Genomic DNA, 23,940 nt, shown 5'->3' on the forward strand with positions numbered 1-23,940 from the left:
AGTTCCAGAATATCCAAGCTATTATTACTATTTTGCCAAATACCTAATAAATGGGTTTTAACTTTCTCCCAATCCCAGAGAGAAGCATTGTACTTGGCAGCTGTAACACATACATACTTATAATTAGCATGGCATTTAAGCCTTTCCTTAAATTTTAAGGCTGAAAGTTCATTACCAATGTTAATAACAGTCGCCTCTAAGGCGTTTAATTTAGTCTCAATCCTTTCATCAATATTTACTTGATTACGCAGAGCCTTGGAAGTATTTTGAGCTAAATTATTAAGAAATTTTGCATGCTGAATATTCTGAGACAATGTCAGAGATGCAGAGACGGTTGAGGCAATAAATGAGACCAGTGCTAAGGCACCAACAATTATGACTCCAATAGCACGTTTAGGTCTTGTTAGCTGGGCATGAATTTGCTGTAAAACTTGTAAACCAGCATCAGCATACCATGGCTCTGAAATATTAGCAGGTAATAAAACAAAAGAGGGCTGATGAAGTATCAGCACTCCTTTTCCTCCATTATACCTAGAAATACAATTGGTTAGGTTGCACTTATTACAAGTAACAAAATATCTATCATCTATCCATCTAACTTTTACATTTCCAATAATTAAAACATAAGGAGATTGGACACAGGCTCTTAGGCCATAGCAAGATCCCTCTTTACAGTTCTTGCCGACAATTTTTGGTAAAGGTTTGTCTGAAAAATGTAAATACTCTGAGGCAGCAATTAAACGCCAAATATCTCTTTGAATGCCTCCTTCACTATAAGTCAAAATATTACTAACAAATCCTGCAGGTGTCATAGCAGAATTTCTTCGTAATTGTCTCTTATCAATTTTTGGAGACCAGTCTAAAATATACCCACTAGTTTTAGACACCTTATGTAGTACAGGAAAGGTATTTACACAATCCATCCATTTAGGAAAGGTGCCAATTTCAATTGTAGAACTATTTGGACAGTGGGGTACCGGTGGAGGTTTTGCAGAAATGACTGGCTTGTTATGGGAAAGTCCCATCTTAATTATTGATCTAGTATTAGGTTTTAAGTCTCCATAAATAGAATTATTTGTCAGTCTAGGTTTACCAATCGCTGTCTTTTCTTCGAATGATACTTTCAGACAGCCAGCATGTTTATCATGTGACCAACATAAAGGTAATTGGGCACTGTAGCCAGAATAATTAAATCTAGTCACATGATTGGGAGTAATATGAGCATCTGTAAATCCTCCCATCATGAATGAGTCATTAGTAAATACTGGAATAGATTCTCCAGTCCACACAGCTGGGTGTACCAGGGGTGGATCTGGGACATATGTCCAATAAGTGTCTACTTGATTCCCTTTTACCTGACAGCCCAGTAGGGCAATTACTGTCGCTACCATCAAGACTGGGGTCCTGTTCTTTCCTAGGCGTCGAAGTATTTGGGAAGCCTGGGTTGTCAATTTCTTCACATCCTTCCACGAAATCAGCTTCTCGGCTGGTTCAATCTGGTCTTTCTTCATCTTTTTCCGATATTTCCTCCTTCTGGGTTGTGGCTCCTCCGTGTCTATCCTCAGTCGCTTGAGTCTGGGTTCTATCTCCTCCATGTCTGATAGCACGTTCAGGCACCCAGATAGGACGAAAAGCACCTTCTGGAAAAATACAAGCATGCCCTCGGCCCCACGATATTACCGGATCTGGGCCCTTCCACTGACCAGTCTGTAAATCTTTCCACAGAACTCTGCCTAAAGGGCCTGTCACCGAGGGAGACATTTGCCTCTCAGCAGCAGTGTGACCTTCTGTGTCACAGTTTAAAAAATTTAAAACAAATAAGGCATGATTAAGGCTATTTTGGGGAGTCATTATCTTATTCCCCCTTTTTAATTTTTGTAATTGAAGTTTAATAGATAAATGAGCTCGTTCTACAATGGCTTGACCTTGGGGGTTATAAGGAATTCCTGTTTTATGATTAATTTGAAACTCTTGGCAAAATTGTTGAAAAGCAGAGCTTACATAAGCTGGAGCATTATCTGTTTTAATCTGCATAGGACACCCTAAAACAGAAAAAGCTGCTAAGCAATGAGAAATTACATGTTGAGTATTTTCCTTAGTACGTGCTGTGGCAAAAATAAATCTAGAATAAGTGTCCACTATGACATGCACATAACATTGCTTACCAAATTGAGGAATATGAGTTACATCCATTTGCCATATTTGATTTGGTTTTAAACCACGGGGATTTACCCCTGATGGCAGAGATGGAGTGTGAATAACACACTTAGGACATTGGCTTACAATCTGACGAGCCTGTTCTCTGGTAATACTGAATTTTTTACGTAAGCTAGAAGCATTTTGATGATGTAAGGAATGGGAAGCTAGGGCACAGTCATATGAAGACATCTGTTGACAAAAAGCTACTAATTTATCAATATTATCATTACCTGCAACCAAAGGTCCAGGGAGGCTAGAATGTGCTCGGATATGTCCAATAAAATATGGGTACTTTCTCATTAGCACTGTCTTTTGTAAATTATGAAATAATTTAAATAACTCCTGTGATGAAGTAAACCCAATAACTGAGGTTTCAATATTTTTGGTAACTCTGACTGCATATAAGCTGTCAGAATAGATATTAATAGGCTCATTTGAAAAATAATTTAAGGCAAAAATCAGGGCTTGAAGTTCTGCCCTTTGAGCTGAAGTATAAGAAGTTTGTATTACCTCTGTATGAACACGGCTGAAGAAACCTGCCTTACCAGAGCTGGAACCATCTGTGAACACCGATAAAGCTCCCTCTATTGGATGGGAAAGTACAATCTTTGGAAAAATAAGTGATGTTAATGATGCAAATTGTACAATCTTATCACGAGGATAATGGCTATCTATCTGGCCAGGGAAATCTGCAAAAGCTATCTGCCATGAACTAGAAGTTTGAAAAAGCCAATTAGTCTGTTGAACAGAAAATGGAATAATTATGATATCAGGCTCAGATCCAATTAATTGTAAAATCCTAGTTCTACCCTTAATCACTAATTGAGCTGTAGAATCATGAAAAAGTGTTAATGTCTTTTGAGGGGAATGAGATAAGTAAATCCATTCAATAACTCCTAATCTTTGCCATATGGCTCCTGTTGGGGTATGTTCAGTTGGAAATATTAATAAATACAGTATTTCTTTAGGATCTATTCTAGTAAGCTGTGCATTTTTAATTGCAATTTCCACTTTCCTTAAGGCTGTTTTGGCCTCCAAAGTTAGTTGACGTGGAGAGGTTGGAGAAGGATTTCCTTGTAATATCTGAAATAAAGGACTTAACTCAGAAGTAGTTAACTTTAAGGATGGTCTTAGCCAGTTAATATCTCCTAATATTTTTTGAAAATCATTAAGGGTACGTAACTCCTTAACTCTTATCTGAAGATTTTGAGGACGGATTGTACTCCCTTGAATTATCTGACCTAGATATTGAAAAGGAGATACCTTTTGAATTTTTTGAGGAGCTATACTTAAACCCAATGTTGTAAGTGAGGTCTCTAACTGAGTAAAAATTTCTGAAAGTACTTCTGAATTAGCATGGGCCAATAATATATCATCCATAAAATGAATAATGTATGCATCAGGGAAGCTATTTTTAATGGGATCTATTGCCTGATCAACATATTTTTGACACAGGGTAGGGCTATTACGCATTCCCTGAGGAAGGACTTTCCAGCAGTATCTTCTAACAGGTTCCTTAAAATTAACTGCTGGGACAGTGAAAGCAAATTTTTCACAATCTTCAGGATGTAACCTTATAGAGAAAAAACAGTCTTTTAAATCTATTACCATCAAGCTATAATCTAAAGGAATGGCTGTGGGGGAGGGAAGTCCTGGCTGTAATGATCCCATAGGCCGAATTGCCTGGTTTATTGCCCTTAAATCCTGTAATAATCTCCAATTTCTTGACTTTTTCTTAATAACAAAAATAGGTGTATTCCAAGGGCTAAGTGTTGGTTCAATATGACCAGCTTGAAGTTGTTCCTCAACTAATCTATGAATTATTTTAAGCTTTTCCCCTGAGATGGGCCACTGAGAAATCCAAATAGGCTCTTCTGTGAGCCACGTAATTTTTTCAGCTGTTTTAAGGATCGGGGAAGTACTCAGTGCCCCTAATAAAAATTTTGTCCTGAAGTATTTACTAATCCTTGCCGTGGAGACTGGCTTGTAAACAGATATTCTTCCTGAAAGTTTTCCCTATCATCTCCAGGAAAATACCTTTGATTAATTTCTTCAACTGACCTTATAGAATTTGGGGTGACTAGTAGCAGTCCCATTTTGGCTAGTATATCTCTTCCCCATAGATTAGCTGGTAAAGACTCTAACACATAAGGCTTAAATATTCCACTGTTCCCATCAGAATCTTCCCAACGGAGATAGTTGGCACTTTGAGCAGGCTGTGAAATTTTTCCTATTCCTTCTAGATTAGTTGAGGCTGTATGTAGAGGCCATGTCCTGGGCCAAAATCGGCTGGACAATATTGAACTATCAGCCCCTGTGTCAATTATTCCTAGGAAATTTTTATTATTAATTCTAAGTTTTAATAAAGGGCGTTCTTGTCGCACTAACTGGGACCAATATACTCTGTTCGGCGGTTTAGAAACTGAATCTGCCGGCAGGTGCCTTTCTGAGACACAAGGCAATAATATTAATTGAGCAAAAATATCCTTTGGGGTGAGTCTTAGGGCATAATTGGATCTTACAGTGACATATAATTGCCCTTTAAATTTTGAATCTATCACACCAGGTATTACTTCAATAGCTCCCTTTAAATTATTACGCCCCAAAATTAAACCTACAGTATTTTCAGGAAGTGGCCCGAAAATCCCAGTAGGGATTTGTGTTGGTCCCGTTTCAGGATCTAATTCAACTGTCTCTGAAGGTCCTAAGAAAACTGTCTGTGATCCATGTCTCTGCTCCGGTAAAAATCGCGGACTGTCCTGGTCGGCGCCGCTAGTGACGTCACACTGTGCGACCGTTCCTGGAATTCCCGGGCTCCCACTAGGAGGGAATGCCGGCAGCGGTGAGAAAGCGGGCTGATCCGCGCCATTTAAATCCTCCGCATGGGGTTGCGACTTTAAGTTTACATTTCTAACCTTGGTCCCTAGTGCTTTTGTTAACTTAGCCTCAGGCTGATTTTCCATTTGAATAGACTTAACAGCTCCTTGAATGGCTTTTATAAGGTCTTCAGGTATTTCAGTAGAAAGACAAACTCTCTGTAACTTTTTTCCTAATTTCTCCCAAGTAAGTAAATTTGGAGACTCTTGGTCACAAAACCAAGGACAATATTCACCTACAATCTTTAAGAATTGCAATAACTGAGTTTTCTTTATCTGTTTTCCTTTCTGATTAATTATACTGTCTAAAATAGTTAGATACATTTCCTTATCCGAAGAAGTAGAATTTCCCATTTTAAGTAAATTAACGTCTCTTTCCTTCAATATTTCCCGGTACTTTTGTGACTCAAATGTCATTTTTTCCTTTCTCTTATCTTATTTCTATTTTCTTTATTCTCTTTATTACTTTTGTGACCCAAATGTCACTTCTTCCTTTCTCTTATTTCTTTATCTTCCTTATTTCCTCTTTATTTCTTTATTTCTATTTCCTTATCTTCCTTTCTCTTTATTTCTTTCCCTTAATCTTTTTAGCGCGCGCTCCCACTCAATCTAACTAATTCAGAATGCCCCCCTCTTGGGCGCCAATTCTACCACGCGGCCTGCGCAGTGGTTTCATTAATGAGGTTCTGGCATTCAGTTAGTTAGAAGAGATCAAAATAAAACACACAGACAGTACCTTATTTTAATGCTAGGTCCGAGACGGCTCGGTCTCCCTGTTTCCCTGCCTCCAGCCGCTCAGCAGGGCAGCGAGGATTACTCTGGGCTAGCAGGAGAGAGAGAGAGCGAACACGCCGGGGATCAGCCTTTTATTTGGGGGAAACAAGAGATTCAGGGGAGAATTCCATCCAATGAAGGTTGAGGGGGGGCTGTACTCCAAGGTCAGGGTCAGTGATTGGGTCTCCAGGGTCAGTGGTTACGCACACCCCCACACGGATGGGCTCTCTCATCAGGAAAGGGTCGGGATAACTCCGACACAGCCAGAGTGCCTCAGGCCCTTAACGGGAGTCACCCAATCACGTGTCAGAATGGCTCCCCACAATCGTTACTTCTTTCCAAAATCAAAAAGAAGGAACAGAGGGAGAAAGAAGAGAATGAGGAGAAGGAGAAGACTGGCTTTCTCCAGGATTCAGAATTCCAAGGCACCTCGGCTGGACTCCAGAGCAAACCCTAACCCCGCTCCCCGCTGCCTTTCCCTTCCCCCACTAATGGAACTCCAAGGGCGCCGTTGTCCCCGTCGCCATGGTGATGGACGCTCTCAATTAACTGGCTCCACCAGAAAAGAGTTGTGTGGTTAGGGCGGGGCGGGAGGAGGGTGGTCCCTGCGCCTCTACCGTGGAGATTCCAGGTTAGGTAGGCCCAGGCGTCAAATAGGGACCATGCCGGTGTTGCTACCCCCAGCTCAGCCCAGCGAGGACACACGGGTTGGAGCCCCAGAATGGCGCGAGGAGGCACTAGCCAAATCGCGGAAGGCGCACCTTCTGACCGACCGATGCGGGCAAGAGGCAGTGGCCATGTGGCAACCCAAGGACAGCGTGCGGGACCCGCATGTGGCGCACCACCTCTGCCGCGCCGCCTACATCGAGCCTTGGCGCTTCCGCGTGGAGATGCTCAAAGGTGGCGGCACCGTAGAGAAGCCACCGCCGGGCGAGGGCGTCACGCTGTGGAAAAGCAAGATGAAGCCCCCGGCGTGGTATGCTCGCCTGCCATTGCCCTTGCACCGCGACGCGCGCGCCATGCAGACGGCCGAGGCGGTGCTCACACACGCGCGCGGGTCGCGCCTCACCGCCGCCCGCCTCGGCCGCGCGCAGCATCAAATCAACGTGCAGCTGCAGCTGCTGCTGCGCCAGCGCGAGGCAACGGACCTCAGGCTCAGCGAAGTGCGCAAGGGCCTGCTTATCAACAAGCAAAGCGTCAAACTGAGAGGCTACCGACCCAAGTCTGAGAAGGTGGGACCCTCCCCACCACCAAAGCTAGTGGCAAAGCTGAAGCTTCGGGTCCAGGGTATTCAGCCTGAGAAAAACCTCCCCCACACCAAAGAGAATATCCCCCGTGTCCCAACTCTATAGTGAGTAGAGGCATAAGATGAGCACACCCCCAGGGTGAAATGCCTAAGCCTCCAAGTCACAGGGAGTGAGACCCACCCAAAGGGAGGAGATTCTCAGCAACCTTTCCCCAAGAGAGGGAAACTATTCCAATCCCCCAGCCAGGATGGCCTCGCTGAATCAGACTCAAAGAAAAAATCTTCCCAAAGAGTAAAATCCACAACCCCCAGCCCTGGCATAAAACCACCCACCAGCCCCCCATGCCAAATGAGACCCTTAATCCCCTAAACCCAGTGAAAAACGCCTCCATCCCCAGCTGACCTGTCTCACCCAAATGAAACTCGACTCAAAATGTGAAATAAAACCCAAGCTTCCAGGCTTAGGAATTAAGAACCCCTTCCCCAGACCCTGGGAACAGTCCTATCTACAGACTGAGACATCAAATTCCTGACCCTGCACCAAGAGTTAAGACCCCAGCCAGGGAGAAATGGTGGGACCCCCCCCCCAGTACCATTCCTCCCATAATCTTCCCCCTAAAGTAAAATGCCAGACCCCTACCCACTAAAGGTGGGAAAAAAACCCAACCACCCTGGGGAGAAATGAGACCTTGTTTGATAGATGAGATTCCAGGTTCCAGCCCTCAGATCTAAACAGTGAGACTCCAAAATGGCAAATCGCCATCATCCATATGATGAGATCCCTTCAATACTAGCCCAGGTTAAGGGATGAGACCATCACTGAGGAAGTGGCCCCTATTCTCAAAGAGTGAGAACAACCCTCCTTCGAGTTAAGTCACTTCCATTCCAGCTCACTGGGCTCTTATCTATAAAAGGAAGAAGCTTCCAACCCCAAACTCCAGAAGGTAACCCCCGCAAGTAGGAGTCCCTGAAAGGATCAAGTCTTCTCAGAGTGAGATAGGCCCCAACTCCATCCTCCAAGCCTGGAGTTTATAAGGGTTTATAAGAGTTTATAAGAGTTTATAAGCTTCTCCTATTCCAGAAGGAAGGATCACCCTCAGCCCTCTCCTGAGGGTGAAAGCACTTCTCACCTTGTTGTCTAGATCCCTGACAAAGCTGACAGCATGCTTACGTGGGAGAAGGAGGAACTGAGGGTCTTGAAGAGGAAAATGGAGACAGATATGGAAAAATCAGAAACTCTACTCAAGGTTAGGAGACCTGGGGCCAAGTTAGAGGGGCTGAAGAGGGATCGGTAATGGATGAACTGCTCTTGGGATTTGTAACAGACCTTGGAGACTGTAACAGCAACAAATCCTTCAACCCACACTACCTGACACTCATCACAGTTCCACTTTGACTTTTTTTTTCTCTGTATTCTTTTTCCTGTTTTTGTTTTCTGGTTCGTTTTTCAGTTGTTTTAGTTTTTTTGTTCATTTGTTTTGCAGTGCTGGGGATTGAACCCGGAGCCTCATGCATGCTGAGCAAGTTATGCTCCCCAGCCCCACATTTCCACTTTGAAAAATGGAAAAACGGAGTTCCTGAGAGAGGGCAACATTGGGGCTCAGAATAATAATAGACACCCACTGTGTGCCAAACCCTAAGTAATCACTGAATGAGCACCTTAAAACTCTCCAGGGAAACAGAAACTATAATCCCTCATTAGAGATGGTAAAATTGAGACTCAAAGAGAGATGACTTCCTCAAGGCACAGAGCCAGCCAGTGACTGGGCTATGGTTCTGGGTCAAGTGTCTTGAGTCTAGCTAGCTCTTCATACTTGGTCAGACACCTTCTCTCCCTATATTCTTTGCTCTTGGCAACAGGAATTTCCTTATGAGGATGCTAATGAAGGTGAGAGAGAATCCAGAGCTCATGAAGCCTTTGGGCCAGTAAGATCAGCTGGTTAGCTTTGTGCACTTTAGATTCATCCATTTGACAAATATTAATCCAGTGCCCTACTGTCATGGGCACTGTGCTTGGCACTAGTTGTTCCTGTCAATCCCGTATGGCGGACAAGGCAGTGAACAGACCAGAGCTGGCCTTGCCCTGGCAGAGTTCACATTCAAGGGTCATTCAGAGAAAGGACAGGCTGGCCGTGGGGGTTAATGGTGGAGTGGGAGGCTTAGGGGGGGCTGGTGTGGTGCTGTCCGTGGTGCTGAACATCAATTGCGCATACCCCAATCACCCTTATATTCCTTTAATAGTGATTCCTGAAAAGTCCCTCCTCCAGGAAGCCAGAAACAGATTAGGGAAAATACCATGAAGTTTGACCCAGGAGGGAAGTGTTCAAAAGAGAAAACGGGAAATAGGAAGGTATAAAAAGACAGATGCAGCTAGAAACAGACACCCAACACTGGAGAAGACATGGGCTGAATATTGCTGGAGAAAAATGTTCACCGCCAAGCAGCCTTGTTTCAACTTAAAATCTCAAATTGACATGCAGAACTTTCCCATGGCACTAGAAGGCTTGCCATCCCACTGTGCAAGTTATTTCATTCCTCCTCTTCTTTCAGACCTCTCCAATACCCTACTCCTTCCTCACTCTTCAGTGCCCCCAAGACATAGAAGCTGCCAGAAAGAATCTTTCTTGTTGTTCCTGTCAATCCCGTATGGATTGTCCTTTGTAACTGTGGGTTTCTCACCCACAGATTCAACCAAAAGCAGGTAGAAAATTGCATCTGTACTGAACATACATAGACTCGTCTCATTTTTCCCTAAACAATACCATATAACAATTATTTACATTGCTTTAGACATTATAATTAACCTAGAGATCATTTAAAGTCTATAGGAGAATGTGCATAGGTTAAATGCAAATACTACACCATTGTATAGAAGGGACTGGAGCATCTGTGGATTTGGGTATCTGCAGGGGATCCTGGGATCAATCCCCTGCAGATACCAAGAAGCAAGTCTAATCTCATCTACCTCTGCACGCACCTTCTTCAACATCATCAATATTTCCTTCCTATTTGTTCATTCCCACCAATGAACAAACAGGGAGTTACCCTTTAAGGGGTACAAATGTTTGGGATGATGAAAAGGTTCTGGAAATGAACAGCGGCAATGGTTGTACAACATTGTGTACAGACTTAATGCCACTGAACTGTCCACATAAGTTCGTTAAAATGGCAAATTTTGTGTTGCAGGTATTTTATAATTTTTTTAAAGAGAGAAAATTTTCTAATATTTATTTTTTAGTTTTCAGTGGACACAACATCTTTATTTTATTTTTTATGTGGTGCTGAGGATCGAACCCAGTGCCTTGCACATGCCAGGTGAGTGTGCTACGGCTTGAGCCACATCCCCAGCCCTTATAATTTTTTTTTAATAAAAACTCATCTCTCTTGATCCCATGTGCCCTTCTGGACAATTCTCCATTCCTCTGATACTCTTGCTAGACAATCTGCTCTGCATATGCTGACTCTTGCTTCGTTTAGGCAGGAACCAGGTCTGGCCAGAGCATCTCCATTTGCTGACAACTGCATCCCCACATGCTGGCACATTGTCCACCACACATTAGAGCCTGATGAACATTTGAACTAACAAATGAAAGACGTTTTAGATCTATGTTATTACTCAAATGAATGAATACCAAAGGGATCACACATTTAGAGAAAGAAGCTGAACATAAAGATAGTCACTGTGTGATTCCATAATTCATATGTATGTGACGGGTGTTGCAAGTATAATGACGTTCCAGATTCAGCAAGCTTTTCACCAAAGCACCAATGGTAAATACTTTCAGGATTGTGCACTCTGCATTCCCTGTCATAACCACTCAACATGATCACCGTGGGAAGAACATGGCCAGAGCCCTGCCCACATGAATGGGCCTGTAGCCTTGTCCTGATAGAAGTTTACCTACAAAAACAGGCCACCGGGCAAATACGCTGTGGTTTACCAACCCCTTGAAGAATAGGAAAAACTAAGTTAGCTTAGTAGAGCTAGAGAGGGAAGGGCAGCAGAAAAGGGTTGTGGAAAGATTCTATACAACATCTGGATGGGAGGAGGTGTTTATATGGCTGTATACATAAGCAAAAAGACTTCTGTTTTGATGAAGTCGGGCCTCAAAATAACAACAAACTGGTGTTGCCAAACCATGTGGAGTCATTTAATCAACTACTTAAAACTCTCCTGTGGGGCTGGGGGTGTAGCTCAGTGATAGAGCGCTTGCCTAGCATGCACAAGGCCCTGGGTTGGATCACTGCAAAAGGCAAAAAAAAAAAAAAAAAAAAAAGATCAAGTTGTTCATATTATATATTTGTTTATATGGGTTAATTTTGCTTCAATAAAGCTAGGGTAAAATACTTGAATCTGTGATTTTAAGTATTCTCACTACAAAAAATAAGTATGTATGGTGATGGAAAGGTTAATTTTATATATATATATATATATATATATATATATATATATATATATATATATATCCCATAAATATATATGGTCATTATTGGTCAGTTAAAATAAAAATTTAAGTGAAAAATAAAGTGAACCTTGAAGGATGGTGTGATGTGGACCAAAGAGAAAAAAAATCTTTTTTCATGAAACAGACATGTCATTTTTAAAGAGATTCCATAAAAGAAATATTTCTCCTCACAGCCTCTATAAACAAGGAGAGAAATGAATTACAGTAGATGGGGTAGATAGAGAAGATGGGAGGGGAAGGGAGGGGGGATAGTATAGGATAGGAAAGGTAGCAGAATACAACAGTTACTAGTATGGCATTATGTAAAAATGTGGATGTGTAACTGATATGATTTTGCAATCTGTGTTTGGGGTAAAAATGGGAGTTCATAACTCACTTGAAGCTTATGTATGAAATATGATATGTCAAGAGCTTTGTAATGTTTTGAGCAACCAATAAAAAAAAGAAATATTTCTCTGGAACTTTGAGGAAATAAATTCAGTCAAAAATTATTTCCATAAATAAAATCCTTTACAAGAATTTTATTTTGTAAGGAAAAAAAAAAGACTTGAAGGAAAGGCTGGGGTGTGGCCTTGTGGTACAGCACGTGCTTAGCATGTGCAAAGCCCTGGGTTAAATTACTGGCATCAAAAAAAAAAAAAAAAAAAGAAAGAAAGAAAAATGGGGGAAAAAAAACTGGAAAGGATTAGTTTAGAGACAGAAAAGCTTTGCAGCCTGTAGGTCTGGCGCCCTCCAGCAAAGAAACCACTTTGGGCCACCTACCTCAACCTCCCAGCTCACACTCCGCTTTCTCTTCCCTGACCCCAGGCTCTGGCCTCCTGCCGCGACGCTCTGGGTTTCTACTGTAAGGAAAGGCTCCAGGCTGTGGAACTCATGAACCAGCCGCTGGATAAAGTTCTGGAGCAGGCTGGCCGCTACTCGTGGGTGGACCTTACGCGCGCCCCCACCCCGCATCCTCAAGGCCTGAAAACGCCTCCTCCTGACCATGTGGGCACCTTTACCCCAGGTAGGCTCCACAGGAAGGAGTGCACAACAGTGGGTGCCACGGTGCTTTTTGACTACTGATGCACCCTTTCACCCACTTAGCTGCCCGGTTCCCTGGGGAATAACAAGCCAGTGTCTTGCCCAGCGCATCTGGCTTAGCTTCTTCCCCTGGACATCTTCCCCACACTCAGTTACTCAGTTTCTAATTCTAAGGAAACCAACCCAAGACGCCACTCAGGATCCCCACTAACAGCCCCTCCCCTAGACTTTCTTCCAACCTCTTAGTAAGCCCCCCTCGCCCGTGGCCCACTACCCCCTGAGAATAGTGAAGAGAAAGATGCAGAAAGCTAGTATCTGGGAAAGACAGCTCCGCGCCCACCAGCGCTTGTCCGGTGCATTGGCAGAGTGCGCCCACGCGCTGTACGAAGCTAAGCGGCTGTTGATGGAGTCCAAGGACACCTTGGCAGAAATGGCAAAGAATGAGACGGACATCCAGAAGCAACAGCTGCAAATAAGCGACCGTGTGTGCGCCTCCCTGGCGCAGAAGATGCGCGAAACGTTGGAACTGAAGGTGCACCCTGCCAGCGCGACCGGGAGGTGGCAGCTGCGATGGGGGGGGGGTGGAAGAGTTCCGCGGTGGGAGGAGGAGGGACAGAAAGCAAGCTAGATCCCGCTTCAATTCCCCACCCCCAGGAAAGAATAAATATGACGTTAGGACTAATGAGGGGAACTATCCACCGGTGCACGAAATTCAACCAAGAGATGGACGTCACCCGCGGACTCATCAAGGTAAGGTTTAGGGGAAAGGTCTACCGGGATGGCGACGGGATGCGGTGCCGGGGTCGACTGAGATTCAGTATTCCGCACACCTAACTCCGACAGGGTCCTCTGTTGAAAAGTCATCTGGCGGCTCGAGAGAAACTGAACAGACCTCTAGTTCTCATGCACCAGAAACACGTCGGCACCCAACTCCCCGAGGCCGCGCGCCTTGTCCAGGTACGCTGCCTCCTCGTCCCCTCCTTTGCGCAGCCTCGCCCGGGCATGGCATGGCCCCACCCAGGTAAGACTGCTTCCTCAAGCACACCTGAACTGGTAAGACCCTCTCACCCAGGACAGCCTCTATCCACGAGGGGGCCCTACAGTCCTTTCAACCCCTGTCTTCCAAGCTAAGCCCCCCCCCCCTCGCTCATCCCGGGCCTGTGCGGTCTCCTTCCTGCACGCCTTGCCCAGGTGCGTTCCCATCCCAGGTCCGTCCCTTCCCTCACTCTCCAGGTGCATTTCCTTTCTCGGTTCAACCCATCGCGGGTTCTTTTTCAGGGACACCCAGTCCAGTTCTCCCCCAACCCCCGCAACCAAATGCCCCTCTCAGCTATGCTTCTTCCCAGACTGCGCATTTCCACCTGCACACCTGGCCAAGTGTGACAACCCCCCCCCTCGTCCCCATCTGAGACTCGCCCCCCTTCAGTTGCGCTCGGTACACACGCACACCTGGCGTAGGTGTGTCAGCCCACCCCAGTAGCGCCGCGCTCTCGGCTCCGCTGGCAGTCTCCCAGCACGGCCCCGCCCCCTCTCCAGGGCACTGACAAACTGCAGCGCCATATCACGCACGCGGAAAAGAACCTAAAGGAGCTGCTCGCCACGCGCGATGACCTTACCTGGAGCCTCAACTGCAAGAAGATCGGACACGACGTCGACTACAACGTGGTTCGCCTGCGTCTTCGTCAGAGGCACCCACATGTGTACTTCGAGCAGGCGCAACGCCTGGTCAATAACTGGGACCCGCGCACTCCGCCGCCGCGTAGCGAGTCCAACGAGTCCAGCGCCGCCCCCAAGTGACGTGCAGGCCCCCAGCCCCAGCTGGCTTGACTGTGCAGGGCTGGGCCATTGGGAGAGCAGGCTCCCAGCACCGTGGCCCTCTCTCCCCTCTGATTCATTTTTCCTTCAAGCGCCTTATAGCAGAATTATAATTAAAGATACCAATTGTCATTTATTAGATACCTACTGTATGTCAATTACCTACTATACAACACATGATAGTGCATCCTGGTAGTTAACAGAACAGATTTGTGGCCAGATTATAAGTATTCAAGTCTTGGCTCCCCAGTTTTAAGCTGCCTGGCCTTGGGCAAGATGCTGTCCCTTTGTGATCTCTCCCCAACCTGTAAAATGAAGAATATTACAGGAACGCCTTTGCTTATGGTAAGAAGAGGTGAGTTCACATGTGTAAGACCTGTAGCATCGTTTCTGCGTGTAGCATATGGTGAGTGAATTTAAGTTATTAGCATCTCCATCTTACAGTTGGGAGAATGGAGGCACCCAAGTGGTTAAACATCTTGCCCAAGGTCACACAGTAAATAGTAAAGCCGGAATTTTCATCACTGACTCCAGAGGCTGCACTCTAAGCAGAATTCCCCTGAGCTCTGATCTGTATTCACTTCACAAAGTGCTAGGCCTTGAACCAGGTGCTGAGATTGTAGTTGATTCTTCTGGTTGAGGCCCCAGGGTGGCCTCCTGCAGGAAGCCTGCCCTGATTGCCTCCTTTCCTCCAGTCATAATTCACAGAACTCTTCATATTAAGCCTGTGGTTATTATCTGCTGTCTCCAAGCAGATTCCAGGGTGTGATATAGATAGCAAAGGAGGTGTTCATTACAGCCACAAACACAGCCAGCCCTCCTTACCTCTGTGTGTCCTGCATCTGTAGATTTAACCAAAATTGAATCAAAAACATTCAGAAAAAAAAATGTCTGTTCTAAACATGTGCAGACTTTCTCCTTGTCCTTATTCCTGAAACAATATAATATCATGATTATTTTATAGCATTTACATTGTGATAGGTATTCTAAGCCATCTAGGTGATCGAAAGCCTACAGAAGAGTTGTGTGGGGGAGGAGAACATCGTGTGCAAACGCCACACCTCGTTGTACTTAAGGAACTTGAGCACCTGCAGAGTTTGGTGTCCACAGGGGTACTGAAACCAATCCCCAGAGACGCTCAGGGACGACTTGTATTTCCTAAGGAACTGCTGTGTGCCGGAGTATCAAGAACTAAGCCAAATGTGTCCCTCCTTATGGAGCTGCCAGTGCCCAAGGGAGAATGGCCCCCATGAATATTGGTGTCTTTTAGCAAAGCCAGCCAGTCACATGGACACAGCACATTTCACAGAGAAGGAAATGATGGTTCAGAAACATAACCTGTAAAATGAAGAATATTACAGGATATTACAATTTGTCCCAGGCTACAAGGTCAACAGGGGATAAAGCAAACCTTAAACTCTGTAACCAGAGTCCTAGGCCAGAGGCCTGACTCCCAGAGTCCCAACAAACCAGGTCTGGCCATTTTCCTATAGGGCAAACAGAAAGGTAATGGTGAAAAGCAGGAAAAGAACTTTAATCAATAAAGCCATGTAGGGGAGGCAAAGGGAGATTCAGCATGTGAGCCCTGTCTTCGGGTGCTGATGGAGCTCTTGGCTTCAACAGAAGAAGAATTGGGTCCAGGGGCAAAAGGTCTGGTCTGGTCTGGTCAAACTGTGGTCATGTTGATCTTTAGTTCAGTCCTGGTCCTGCAAGGAAGCTCTAGAGAAGTCCTGTGGCTTGAGGGGAGCAATTCCCACTTGTTGCTCAGGACATTTATCCATCACCCGTGATCATGAGATGACTGCTGCAGCTTGACGACAGCATCACTGTGGGGTGATGTGCCTGCCTCCTCCTGTTCCTCGAAGGTGTCAGACAATGACTGAAGACTTCTGGGCACCACCCAGGAGTCTGAGGCTATAAAACCTGACAGTCAAACGTCTCTACAAATCTTTTCTCAGAAGTCTTGAAGAGAGACGAGATAGGTTAGATAAATTCAGGGCTAACAAACCTTGTATTACTAGTTTTTAGATGAGCACTCCTTAAAGGATTAACATGCCTATGTGCAAAGCTGAGCAGTGCCACAAAGTTTAAGGTGATAAAGGAGACAGAGATATAAAATGCAGGCACAGGGGCCAAGCTTTATCCTTTTAGTTACTCATGGGGCACCTAAAGGCCTAAGGAAAGAGTCACTGCTTTTAGCAAAGGCAGCCTCTCTAGGTCCCTCTTACAACCCCACACCTTTCCCTTGCTCCCCACTGCAAGCCTGGACCAGGATCATTGGACCTCATGTCAACCATTGGAGATGGGGTAAATTATGCCATTGGACAGAGAAATTCACAGCAAAGAGAGAAAATCTGGGGCTTAAACCCACTATCTCTGACTCAGAACCACTGAGTATCACAGCCAACTCCCTCATCTCAAGAGGGACCCCACAGCCTGAGAGCCATGGGGGATCCCTGGGGTTCAGACTTCCACACCAGCCTCTCTCCTTCAGGCCCTTCCTCCCTGTACCAATCTACGGAGCAACCAGAAGTAGATGGCATGCTTGATTTGAAGATATTTAATAAAGAAATGACAGTCCATCCTCACCAATCACAGACTCCATCTTTGGGAATTCACCTACTCACTAAAATTTTCTTGTAACTTCAAAATCAATCCTCATGGTGCTTTTGTGGTTGCACAGAGCCCTGAGAAAGCTTAACCACACGACATGCACGTCCCCCAGCTGGGGTCAAACCAGGTGATGCCCCCCTGCTTATTTCAGCCCTCACTTGAGCCAAGTGTCCTCCTTGAAGTGTGCTTTGCTTTTTTTATGCTTTTACAGATAATAGGGTTTAAAATGCCCCCAGGGTTACTGCTGCCTAATGTCCCTAAGTACAAGAGGGGGTGATGTTCCTTAGGAAACAAAACATATGCATGATGGTGAAGATTCATTCAAGCATGAGAATATGGCTGCTGGCTGTGAGCTCACCCTAAATGCATCAACAATGTCTATTAAATAAGTTGTCTTTTGGCAGAAACACATAAAACAAGGTTATGTATTGATCAGTTGACAAAAAGTGTGACCAGAGGCTCAAAGGAGCCTGCCCCAGCATCTGTTCAGGAGCCATGGTTCCATATTTGCTGACTGAATGTTCACAAGGACTTTAAGAAACATAGTCACCATGAATAATAAGAAATGACTATATTTGCAAAGATGTGAGTAGTGGGTAGGAAAACCTTAAAGGATAACTCAGTACCAAGGTGCTAGTAATTGTGGGGAGGTTTTGCTACAGGTAGGTCTGAAAGAACCAAGAAGCAAACAGGAAGTTAGGAAAGCCAACAGCCAATTCTGCACTGCTGTGGTGTGGGTGCTGGAGATTAAGTGCTTCTACTGGCTCCCTCCTTTGGCTGGTGTCCCAATGGGTAGAACCACTCAATAGCTTTGGAGTCTATTGCAGGTCCTTCTTGGGGTAGGGATGGTCCATTTGCAGGCACCTTTTCCCTTTCTGATTCCCAGAAACCTTGCATGGGGATGCAAATGCTGTTTTTGCAAGCAGTGCCTTGCCCTGTAGGTTGGAGCCTGCCACCCCTGTCCTTGCTGACTCAGCCCCCAGTTCACCACAGCTCACGTAGTACTCCTATCTGCATTTGCACAATTCCCTCCATTGCCTCAGAGCTGAGATCTCAGCTGTTTCCCCGGGCATGAGCTTCAGGCTCTCAGTAACAAACAGGGACACCATAAGATGGGCATCATCCCCACGTGAGAGAAGAGAAAATTGTCTCAGAGCAGTGGCAAGTTTTGTGTATGCCACCCAGCAAGCAATGGGGCTACCCCTGAGATTTAAAGGCTGTGTGCATGGCTAATAGCACAGGCAGCAAAAGTAAAAACTGACAAATGGAATTATAGCAAACTAAAAAGCTTCTGCACAGCAAAGGAAAAAAATCAAGAGAGTGAAGACAGCCTACAGAACAGGAGAAAATGTCTGTCTACTACTTATATGACAGATGGTAAATACCTAGAATATATAAGGAACTCAAAAAACTTAATAATGAAAAATAAGTAATCCAATTAAAAATGGCAACTACTTAAAGTAGACTTTTCTCAAAAGAAGAAATACAAGGTGCTAGTAATTGTGGGGAGGTTTTGCTACAGGTAGGTCTGACAAAGACATGAAAAATGCTCAATATCATTAGCCAACAGGGAGATGCAAATCAAAACTACAATGAGATACCATCTCACCCCAGCCAGGATGGCTATCATCAAGAAAACTAAAATAACAAATGCCAGTGAGGATATGGAGAAAAAGAAACTCAGACAGTGTTGATGGGAATTCAAATAAGTACAGCCACCATAGAAAACAGCATGGAGGACCCTCAAAAATGTATATACAGGTCTAGCACATGATCCAGCTATCCCATCCCATATAAATCCAAAGGAAATGAAGCCAGCATATCAAAGAGATGGCTGAACACTCACACTTATTGTAGCACTATTCACAATAGTGAAGATATGGAATCACCCGGGTGTCTGTCAACCAATGGATAAAGAGAATGTGGTGCAAGTGCACAATGAAATATTATTCAACCATAAAGAAGAATGGAATCTTGTTATTTGTAGCAACGTGGATGGAAATTGAGATTATTTTGTTAAGTGAAATAAACCAGACACAGAAAGGTAAGTACCATGTATTCTCACTCCTATGTGGAAAATAAAAACAAAGTCAACCTAAAAGTAGTGACTTCTAGAGACTAGGAGGGGTGGGGGCAGGAGGTGGGAAAAGGTGGTTGGGTTGTTGGATTTTATCAATGCACGTTCCATCCACGTGAGTCCCATTAATGTGTGTAATTAATACATATTAATAATAAATAAAATAAAATACATGTTAATAATAAATAAAATTAAAAATCGGTGATCTTTCTTATCCCCAAGAATAGTCCAGGCATCCTCTGCATGGGAACACCTAGAGTGCTTGACCAGGATCCAGATTCCTGGGCCACATTCTAGACCTACAGAAGCTAAATCTCAGAGGGCTGGGTCTAGAGAGCTGCATTTCCCCCAGGAGCACCCAATACACACCAATGTTGAAATGCATCCATTCTCTGCTGCCAGATCCCCAGGACTGAATTGTGCATTGGGCACACAACACACAAATGAAAGTTGCTAAGTTACCTAGGCTGGCTTTGAACTTGGGATCCACCTGCCTCAGCCTCCTGAGCCACTGGGATTACAGGTATACACCACAGTGCCCAGCTCATTCTAATATTTTTGAAAGAAGAAAAATATGAGTAAATAATAAATAGGATGAATGTATCTTATACTGCATATACAGGATATATTCCATTATGTAAAATTATGAATGTTAAAACTATCAAAACTTTAAAATCCAGCCCAGATTATATTCTTTATACTGGTGCAGGTTTTTTCAATTTTTCATTTTGTAATAAGATATACATTACTTAAAATTTACCATCTTAGTCATTTTTAAGTCTACAGTTCAGTGGCTTTAAGTACATTCACATTGGTGGACAATATCACCACGATCCATCTCCAGAACGCTTTTCATCTTGCAAAATGAAAACTGTACACCCATTAAATAATTACCTCTCATTCCCTCTTTCCCCAGCCCCTGGTGACTTTCATTCTACTTTCTGGCTATGATTTTTAACTACTCCAGAGGCTTTGTGTGGGCTATGTCACTGCCACTTTGAATTTTTAAAGATTTTCTATAGGTAAAGTGGCTCACAAAAGTAAAAGTACCTCGGACCCATGAAACCCAAAATCTGGCCCTGCAACTTTCTCCTTAGTGGGCACATCCATCTCCCAATCCATCTCACTCCATTAGTCACTTGACCAAAATCATTCATAGCGTGGGCTAAGACCACACACCGTGTTATGCATGAAGAGAAGGCTTTATTTGCACCCCTTTTTAGACCATTTATCAATACTATAACTAAGTACCTGAAGTTGGGCAACTTTATAAAGAGTTTTATTCAGCTCACAGTTCTGAGGTTCACAAGCATGGCACCTGCATCAGCTCCAGTAAGGATCTCGTGGCAGATGGCCCATGCACAGACAAGAGATTACATCACAAGACAGGAAGCCAGAGAGGGATTCAGGCATTGGACTCATTCTTAGAACAACTCGTACTAGACCTCAGGATCCCAGGAGAGTTACCTAATCCCTTCCAAGAACATGCCCCCCAATGACCTAAGGACTTCTACCAGGTATTCCTCTTAAAGGTCCCATTACCTCTTAGCATCACTATGCTGGGGACCAAGCTTCCAACACATGAACTCCTAGGGGACAAACCACATCCAGACTACAGCAATCCATCTGTGGCAACCAGAGTATACCAATTTTAAATTCATTTGTTTCCCCCCATCTCCTGCTCTACCCGCTACCCACTGTTTGGCCCAAGCCACCATCAGCTCTTTACTGGACGGTCCTAACAACGCCCTGCCTGGTCCTCCAGCTGCCATCTCTGTCCACATTGCAGAGCACATCTTATGGCAGCCATTCTACTCCACAGAGCAGACCAGTTGCCACCTCCACCCCAGTGGCACCCACTGCTCCTACCACACAGTTCTACTGTGGCCCATGAGGCCACATAACCAACCTACACTTGCTCATTCTCCCAATCTCAGCAATCTCCCTCCACCCAACACTTCGACTTACAGCCATTTTCACTTCTGAATAAGTTTCCTATTATTGCTGTAACAAACTACCACAAGCATACTGGCTTAAAACAACACAAATAGATACCTTAAGAAAGTTCTGGAGGCCAGAAGGCCAAAGTGGGTTTACTGGCCTGAAATGAAGGTGTTCACAGGGATGTGATCCCTCTGGAGGTTCCCAGAGAAACCCAGTTCCTGGCCATTTCCGACTTCGAGAGGTCACCTGGATTCTTTGGCTGATTGCCTCTTCCATCTTCAAAGTCAGCAGCAGTATCTTAAAGCCTCTCCCCGACTCTGGCTCTTTGCTTGTATCAATTCCCTTCTGATACCAGCCATCTTGCTGCATCTCATAAGGATCCCTGTGATGATACTGGGCCTTCCTGCATGATCCAGGATAACCTCCCCATCTCAGGATCCTTAATTCAGTCACATTTACAACGTCCCTTTGGCCACATAAGCTAACACTCACAAGCTCTAAGGATCAGGACATCCAGTGACCGTAGGATCCCTGCAAGTACAGCTTTGGTTTAGAGTGCTTTAAAAGCAGACCCCAAAATAAGAATTCAAGTGTAAGAAGTTTGCCTGGAAGGCAGTCCCAGGAGTCTCCTGTACAGGAGCAGAGCAGTGATACAGAGAAGAGAGGTGGTCAGTAAGGGGTGTTAGATAAGTTACTACTATAGGTACTGAGGCTCAATCCTCCTAGAGACTTCTAGAGGTAGTGTGAAAAACGTGTCTGGATTATTTTAACCAAAGACTAAGAAAGCTGGGACATATATTGACTAACTGCAGTCAGTCAGAGAGTGATGCTCCCAGGGGAACGGAGTTTATTTCTGACCAGCCCTTTTCATGGGCGGAGCCAGCTTTGGTGGCCAGAGGTAATCCTCAAGCTGGGAGTTTCTGGAACTGGCAGTTGGGAAAGCCAGTGTGCAAGTTTTAATTTAGGATCTCTAAGCTGGAGAACACTCTTTCAATGATTAGGAGAGACACAAGCTGGAAATGAAGACTTTATTACTTAACGGTCCTGGGGTACATAGCACATCTGGGCACCATACCCACAGAGGTCAGGGGCTACAGAGAGAGACAGAGGGACTGGGGGACCACTGCCATTACTGGGTCCAGGGTGCTATCCAAACAGGTTTTCTGCAGGGAGTTTTAGCTGGTGATGCAAATGCAAGCAGGCACAAGTTCCAGGAGGTCGTGCTGTGACTGAGGTGGTGGCCATGTAGCTGTACAATCCATGCGGAGAATGAATCAAGTAGCTGTATCTAGCTATTAGGTAGGGACATGGGCAGCAGGAGGTGGCTAAGGCAGTTGTCTAGAATGGCCACACAGATGACCTGAGAGGAAATGGAGAACTGGAAACTGTCGAGGGTAACTGAGCCTGCTTCTAGGATGAGAGTTAAACTCATGTTCTAAATGAATGCTGAGGCAACTTAAAATTATAGGAAATCACTGCAGCATGGAAATAGTGCCAAGAAGATATGGATGAGGCCCCCAAAATATCTGCAATAGGGAGGCGCGGAGTCTTACTTGGATCCCTCTGTATTCTGAGTACCTGACACATGGCAGACATTGGTTAAATATTTGTTAAATACATACATTATGAAGTTAACCTAAAGTTTGCAGCATGTTTCTGGGACTGTTGCATTAACTAATTTTACATTTGAGAATTGGAAAATCCCTGTGTAAGGTACCATCTGACTCACCACAATCATGCTGCCTTCCTTATTATCTCTCCAACTTTCCTGAAAAAATAAGAGACTGGCAGAGCTGTGAAGCAATCCAGCATCATCAGGGAAGAGAAGCAGATATGAGCTTGAGCCTTTCTAGCTGTGTTGCCTCAGACATCTTGCTTAAGCTCACTTGTTAACCTCCATTTTCTCACCTGTAAAACTGAGGTTGGTTAAAGTGTAACCGAAAGCTCAGTTTCTGTCCCTAATGCCAACCAATGCCAATGGACACTGTTTTGAGAAAAAAGGAAAAAGAAGGTTTTTTGCTTTACTAGCAAAGAAGAAACACAGGAGACTCCATTCCCAAAGGCTGTGACTTTCCCTATGGGGGGGGGGGGGGACAGGGGGGTTTCATAGGAACTTCAAGGGTCACATTCCAAGGTGTGCTCTGGCAGGGGGTCCCAAGGTACCCCATGACTTGTTAGGATTCACTTGTTAGTTTGGGAGGTATTCACTTCCCAGATCCTCAGCAGGCATCTCCTTCCTGGAGTGGGTGTGTTCAGGGCAGTTAACTAGGGGAAGAAAAGAGAACACTGTCGGCCTAATCTTGTTAGGGAGGGGGAGAGAGGAGAAGAGAGAAAAAAAAAATTTTTTAAATAAACCTTAGAGGAATGAGGGTTATATTCAGAAGGTGAAGGGACCACTGTTACAAAAGTACCTCTCTCAGCAGGTTGCTTCGAGGATCCATTGAGGGAATATTGTATGTCATCTGCCCTAGTGTCTGGCATGCAGGAAAGTGCCCTTGGGTGGGGGGGGGGAGGGGCGCAGGGAACCTATGCTTTTTTGCTTATTGAAGTAAAATTCACATAACATAAAATTAGCCATTTTGAGGTTAATGTCATTTAGTTCATTTACGGTGTTGTGTAATTATCACCTCTATGTAATTCCAAAACATTTACATCCCCCCAAAAAAGAGAGCCTGTCCCATTATATGGGTACATGTCTAACCATGGAAGGGATACGCTCCCGATGTAGAAGCAATCACGTACAAAGAGGTTGTGCTGCGGAGTCTCACCGAGGGTTAAAACTGTGGTTCCCAGCCAGAAGTGATTCTGTCCCCCAGGGGACACTTGGAAATGCCTGCATACATTTTTTTTGCATTACAATTCTTAATACACCATTATACAATAATTTATCATATCTCTGATTATATA

The 23,940-nt window shown here is 44.6% G+C and overlaps 2 protein-coding genes across 6 annotated transcripts in view; one reads left to right on the plus strand and one right to left on the minus strand.

Annotated features, from left to right (window-relative positions):
* Positions 1 to 23,940, minus strand: part of SLC1A6 (solute carrier family 1 member 6) — a 140,882-nt gene that overhangs the window by 42,759 nt on the left and 74,183 nt on the right. The window lies entirely within an intron of this gene.
* TEKTL1 (tektin like 1) lies at positions 6,512 to 14,381 on the plus strand (the record flags this gene model as incomplete). Its single annotated transcript, XM_081283200.1, has 7 exons — positions 6,512 to 7,081; positions 8,238 to 8,342; positions 12,369 to 12,567; positions 12,950 to 13,116; positions 13,239 to 13,334; positions 13,428 to 13,541; positions 14,121 to 14,381. 7 exons carry the CDS (start codon positions 6,512 to 6,514, stop codon positions 14,379 to 14,381), a joined length of 1,512 nt encoding a protein of 503 aa, XP_081139326.1.

This window comes from Spermophilus citellus (genome assembly GCF_964194105.1).
Source record: "Spermophilus citellus genome assembly, chromosome: 3".
NCBI lineage: Eukaryota > Metazoa > Chordata > Mammalia > Rodentia > Sciuridae > Spermophilus > Spermophilus citellus.